At 53.5% G+C, this 6,255-nt stretch overlaps 1 protein-coding gene across 1 annotated transcript; it reads right to left on the bottom strand.

Moving 5' to 3' along the window:
- Positions 1–1,962: 1,962 nt before the first annotated feature.
- On the bottom strand, positions 1,963–2,898 carry LOC134154638 (olfactory receptor 14A16-like). The gene has a single exon (XM_062601313.1). The coding sequence runs from the start codon at positions 2,896–2,898 to the stop codon at positions 1,963–1,965; it is 936 nt and encodes a 311-aa protein (XP_062457297.1).
- Positions 2,899–6,255: the final 3,357 nt, after the last annotated feature.

The raw sequence follows: 6,255 nt of genomic DNA, 5'->3' as shown, positions 1-6,255 counted from the left end.
GATGGAAGTGAGGCGTCTGCCTCACTCTCAGGCTCTTCCTGGACAGGAGGCAATCCTCCCTCGCCCGGAGTGTAATGGGCGGCTCGCAACTCCTCCCAAGGATAACTAGGAGGTGTAGGGTTACACGTTTGCGGCGCTGCAGCTGACACGGGCTGCACCGGCAGAACTTGTGGCTCCAATGGGGACAAATGGTCCTCATCGGCGCTATCAGCCGCTCGCGTCACCGATTTGGATACCCCCGGCGAGTTCGAGCGGTCCCCCGTTTGGGTGCCCTGCGGCTGCGAGTCATACAGCAAGCCCCGTGCTGCCTGCCAAGCCTCCTGCTCCTCCCGCGCTCGGCGAAGCAGGGTAAGCACAACACCCCAAGCCTTAAGGTCTTTTCCCGAGTGGCCGGACATAGTCCGCTCTGCTAACACCTCGGAGCACCGAGGCCAATTTGATGAGATAAGAATGTCAGCAGGACGCTGTACAGCACCCTCCTGGATTAGGCGTTCAACACACGCCGAAATTGCGCTCGACTTCACAGAAGTTCCCCATTCCTGCGCGCACGTTTGAATTACCTTAATCACCGCTTCCATCGTCTGTCTGGCGCCACCCCCGTCGCCCCGGCGACCACCCTCACCCTATCACGTCGGGGTCTCCACTTTGTTGCCGTCGCAACAATACCCAGAGTTAGGGTGAGGTCAGGAGCCCGCAACCCCGCCCGCCCCTGGGCCACACCACACTGACTCCCTAGGGAGGATGCGGCAAATGGCGTTTATTGCGTCATTACAATTCTTTATATACGCGCTCGCACTGTCTTTTCCTGTCTTAACCCTGCCTCGTCGGGACGTCACATCCCGTGATCTTCCGCAGCGCCCCGTGTCGCCTACCACAGGCCCCAGGGCTCCTCAGGCAGCTCCAGTGACACAGCAGCCTGGCCTGAATTGACACACATAGCAACAGGTTTTCATTTATTTCTCCACACAAGCACGTGATTGCTCCTTTGCTCTTCTCTGAAGTCATCCTTGCTCTGTGGAGAGCCTTTCCCCAAGTCAGTGTGTCCATGCTGGCCCAGTCAGCCATTCTTGCACCCCTCCCTTGGGCTCCACACAGGACCCCGGTCTGGTGGTGCTGCTCTGCAGGGCAAGAGGGCTTTGGGGCCCCAGGGTGACTCCACCTCAGCGATGCTGATCAGGGCAGAGGCTGCTGGGTGAGCACCACTGCATCTGACAACCTCCCACCCAGAATCTCCAGCTGTGGCCATGGAGGATGGCTGGAACAATCATGGGGCATTGCACATTGCTCAGCATGTGTTCAGAGGTGTCATTAGACCCAGCCCACTCCCTCTCTTGAGCGACATGTTGGGCATTCCTTACTTTGGCCCTTTACATTTACTTTACTTTGCCTGGTTTTGAGAATCTCTTCTCACTGCCCATTCCAGGAATACGCTGCCCCTAGAGATGCCCTGTGCTCTCTAGGTGACTCCACATTCCCCTCCAGAAGGATGGGCATCTGTCACCAGCCCTTCAATATGTGGGACAGTCCCCACTCACCCTCTCCAGGGACCCTAGGTACTTCCAAGTGACAGCTAAATCCAACCCTCATTCCTACACACATCACCCAAAAGAGATGATGCCCCTTAGCCCATGGAAAATGTAAGCACAACAACAGGGCCTTTTCGGGTGTAATTCCCTGAGCAGATTCTTGGCTCCAGCTTTGGAAAAAAGACCCCATCATTCAGGCACAGTATTAAGGAGACCCTCTTTTATTACAGAGATGTTACTTGGGAGGCCAGCTCTGAGACAGTGATAGATAGATTTACAGAAGGCCTCTGGGTGAGAAAGACAAGGTTTGTGCCTCCAGAAATGCGGGAGGAATTCAGACATTTCTGCACAAACGTGACTATCACAGACAGAACTCCCAAAGCACAAGAGATGCTGGAGATAAAGTGGGAATCAGTTGTGAGGAGAGATGGGCAGCTCATTGCTGTTGAACTAGTACCATCTGGATCAGTTTCCTCACTGCCTGCTGGAGCTCCTTGTTCCTCATGCTGTAGATGAGAGGGTTCACTGTTGGAGGCACCACTGAGTACAGAACAGCCAGCACCAGATCCAGAACTGGGGAGGAGATAGAAGGTGGCTTCAGGTAGGCAAAGATGATAGTGCTGAGAAACAGGGAGACCACGGCCAGGTGAGGGAGGCACATGGAGAAGGCTTTGTGCCGGCCCTGCTCAGAGGGGATCCTCAACACAGCCCTGAAGATCTGTACATAGGACAGCACAATGAAAATGAAACATCCAAACATTAAACATTCACTAATCCCAAGAAGCCCAACTCCCCTGAAGTAGGAGTCTGCGCAGGAGAGCTTGAGGATCTGGGAAATTTCACAGAAGAACTGGTCCACTGTGTTGCCTTGGCAGAGAGGGAGTAAAAATGTGTTAGCAGTGTGAAGGAGAGCATTGAGAAAGCCACTGGCCCAGGCAGCAGCTGCCATTCTGACACATGCTCTGCTGTCCATGATTGTGCCATAGTGCAGAGGTTGGCAGATGGCAACGTAGCGGTCATAGGCCATGACTGTGAGGAGAGAATACTCGGCTGAAAACAAGAAGAAAACCAGGAAGACCTGGGCAGCACATCCCAAATAGGAAATGGCCCTGGTGTTCCACAGGGAATTGGCCATGGATTTGGGGACAGTGGTGGAGATGGAGCCAAGGTCGAGGAGGGAGAGGTTGAGGAGGAAGAAGTACATGGGGGTGTGGAGGTTGGGCACACAGGCTACGGCTGTGATGATGAGGCCATTGCCCAGGAGTGCAGCCAGGTAGATGCCCAGGAAGAGCAAGAAGTGCAAGAGCTGCAGTTCCCGTGTGTCAGCATACACCAGGAGGAGGAACTCACTGAGGGAGCTGCTGTTGGACATGTTGCACCTCCTGAGCTTGGGGGACTGTCCAAGGAAGAACAGATAGACGCAAATTAGGACACACTTCTCGGAGCAAAGCTCTTTCAACCCCCCTCCCCTGAAACACACACACATTAGCACTCCCCATCTCAGCTGCACCATCACTGAGCTCCATGGCTTAAACTCTGGTTTTTGCTGGCTGAGTTTGCCATGAGGAGCAGCGGCCTCTGCCCGTGGGCTCCCGAGGAGTCAGCCCTGACCTACAGCACTGCCTACATGGGAACAGACGTGACTAAGATTTATATTCCCAGTTCCAGTCAGATTTAATCCACTGCATTCTAAACAATGTAGGTTCATGAATAGTTTTAAGTCTTCTTTGGTTTTGTTTTCTTTAGTTGAATTTGACCCTGTCACACCGGAGGAGGATTCTTGGAGGTAGAAATCATCCACACTTCTGCTGCACTCAGAATGACCATTTCTGATTCCAGAGGGGCAAAAGGATTCACTCTGGCTTTGGTGCAGAGGGAAGAGTGCTGGCTTGTTCCCAGGTGCCCTCTGCCCCCATCTCAGAGGTGTAGAACTATTGCGGAAAGTTTCCTTTTCATGTTACCAAAAAGGGAATGGCACTGTGGAGAGCAGAGACATCCACTTCCAAAGTGCCCAACAGCACTCTTTCAGAGGGAATGTGAGGGGGGTCTCAGCCCTCCCTTTCTGGCCAGCAACACACTGGGTTCCTTCCAGCTGCCCATATCCAGCCTCCCAGTAGCATTTCCGTGTTCTTAGGATCTAGGTGCCTCTGACTAAGGCACCTGGGTTATACCCAGCTGCAAAGGGAGAGCTGTGCCCTTCTGGAGGGCAGCTTGCAGCCCAGCCAGACACCCCAGGGAAATGGCTGAATGTCCTAAGGGTGTTGAGGGTGTTCAGAAGAGAGAGTTGGCTAATTCCTGGCCCCCTACACTGCATTGTCCAGAGCCCCACAGGTTAGAGGGGATTTGGGCCCCTCACTGTCAAAGACATATTTTCATGGCAGGACCCACATGGTTGGTGTCTGAACTGCATCAGAAACCCCCTGCCCAGAGCACCCAAGGGGAAGGACAAGGGCAGCAAGAAACAGGGAGCAACATCACGATATTTGCGCTGAGGGAGGCAGGGACAGGGAAGGACAGAGAGACACTCAGGAGTGTCTCCTCTCCTGGATGTCTGACTGCTGAGGAAATGACTCATGTCCTGGACCCCACAGCCTTGAGGCAAGAGGGCTGTATTGGGTGGGAGAGGAGAGGGGACTTTGGAGTTGATAGTTTCCTCTCACACTTTGGCCATGGCTCCGCTGACAAAAGCCATCCCTGCAGGGAGCTATGTCTCTGTCCCCACATCTCTCCCCTCTCAGTCATCACAGACCCCATCCCTCATGCTCAGCATTCAGCTCTGCCCTGCAGAAAGCTCCCAGAGGCAGGACACTGTCCAGGGGCACCTCCAGGTTTGTAGGAGCTCAGGAGCAGGTGAAGCAAAGCTAGCTGAGGCTGGAAAGGTGATGCTGACTATCTGTAGGCTCCAGGTAGATGAAAGCATTTGCTGAGTCCCTGCCAGAACTGCTCCTCTCTCAGTGCCACTGTCCTGCAGCCTCAGTATTCTTTTAAACCTGACAGATCCAGTCCCATTTCACCGCACCCAAACAGAAAATAACTGAAAGCACCAACTCATGAAAGCACCTTCTCTTTCAGCTCTCCCCTGCCTTGACATTCCTGGTGAAAAGTCACCTCTGGATATGTCCCCCAGCCCTGATCCATGCAGCAGGCTCTCCATGGAAGAAAGTACCTGTCCTGTCAGGGGTCTTTCCTTCCTCCCAGACCTTCTCCCTCCAGTGCCATGGGGATCTCCCTGCACAGGCTGAGTGTTGACCCTTGCAGGCAGCAGAGTCCCAGCCCTAGGCACACAGCATGCTGGGCCACAGAGACTCTGCTCTGAAGGACAGTCCATGCCCACCTGGGTGCACAACAAGGCTTCACACCCCTGCAGCCATCCATCCAAGAAAGGAGCAGAGTGACATGTCCCTCTGACCATGTGGCAGGGAATCCTTGCTCTGAAGTTTCTCCCCATCCTCCACACTCACAGGATGGGATGGGCTTAGAAGACTCCCCCAGGAAACACAGCAGCATTGCCCTGTAGCCAGAGCCTTACCATGCAAAAGGCTGTGAAGATTTCTCCTCCCACAAGGAGCTCTCCTCTGGCCTCTCACTCCACACTGCCTTTCACTTCTGTCTTCTCTCACCTCATCTCATCTCATCTCCTCAGCAGCAACAGGCAGTGCCCAGAGTCCTGCTGCTCTTTGCAGAGGAGCTGTTTCGGGACACAGCCATCTCTCAGCAGTGCTGCCAGGCTGCCATGAGCAACCTCTGTCCCCAAAACTGGGCTCAGCTCAGGAGCACAGGACCAGCTGAAGGCAGGAGTTGTTCAGTCCCTTGTGATTCCTCCTCCTGGGAGATGTTCCCTCAAGTAGGCTAAAATAAACACCTGTTTTCCCTTTCTAAAAAGCACAGAGAGACTGATTCCAACATTGCCATTTATTTCGTCAGAGGATGGCTCTCTATGATAACTGGAAATGTCCTCATCTGCAAGCTCCTAGTTCCATCTCCTAACTAGGCAGGACACCCAGACAGGGATAAGAAGGGAGTTCACTGACACATGGTTCAGTCAATCTCGGCATCACGTCCTGGTTTTGAAGACCCTGGGTTGCATTTAGATTCTGATCCCCCTATCCCCACTGTGACCTCCACAAACACACAGGAGGTAGGATTCCCCCTGCCAAAACTGAAGGGAGCACAGCACAGAGGTCTGCATGCGAGCTCCTTGTCTAAGCTCCCGTTCTAATCACTGGAGATGGAGGCTTGGAGTCAGTTGCTCACACACAAATACTTGGTGACAGTGGAAGAGACAGAGATCATCCCAGGCACATACCAGTGTCTGCTTGCTCTGATGGAGTGACTGGGAGCCCTGAATCCTCCTAGAACATCAGGTGGGGAACAGGTGGCAAAATATCTTGGTCATCTGCAACGATGCTATGAAGCTGAGGCAAATGAAAATTCCAGTGTTACAAACAGTAGTAGTAGGTCAGTGCAGACATGTGATTTAATGACACAGAAATAGGCTGGCAGGGCTATTTCAAATGCCAGGGGTGTCCAGCACAACCACCTGTCTCTAGCAGATCCACCCTGGGACCTAAAGGAAAACCATGCCCCTTTGCAGTGATTGCTGGGCAAGTGCCCCAGGGCATCTTGGGTTTTCTACATGTGCCCATCCCATCTCCATTCAAGTGTGCTGTATACATGGGAGGCACATCACACCAGGGCCTCTGCTCTAGGCCCTGTACTCACAAACCCT

This window comes from Rhea pennata, unplaced genomic scaffold (assembly GCF_028389875.1).
Source record: "Rhea pennata isolate bPtePen1 unplaced genomic scaffold, bPtePen1.pri scaffold_32, whole genome shotgun sequence".
NCBI lineage: Eukaryota > Metazoa > Chordata > Aves > Rheiformes > Rheidae > Rhea > Rhea pennata.
The sequence above is the reverse complement of the archived record's forward strand: the minus strand, read 5'-3'. Positions and strand labels throughout refer to the sequence as shown.

What these genes read in the sequence shown, in the direction of transcription:
- LOC134154638 (XM_062601313.1), bottom strand. Translation starts at nt 2,898, where the DNA reads ATGTCCAACAGCAGCTCCCTCAGTGAGTTCCTCCTCCTGGTGTATGCT.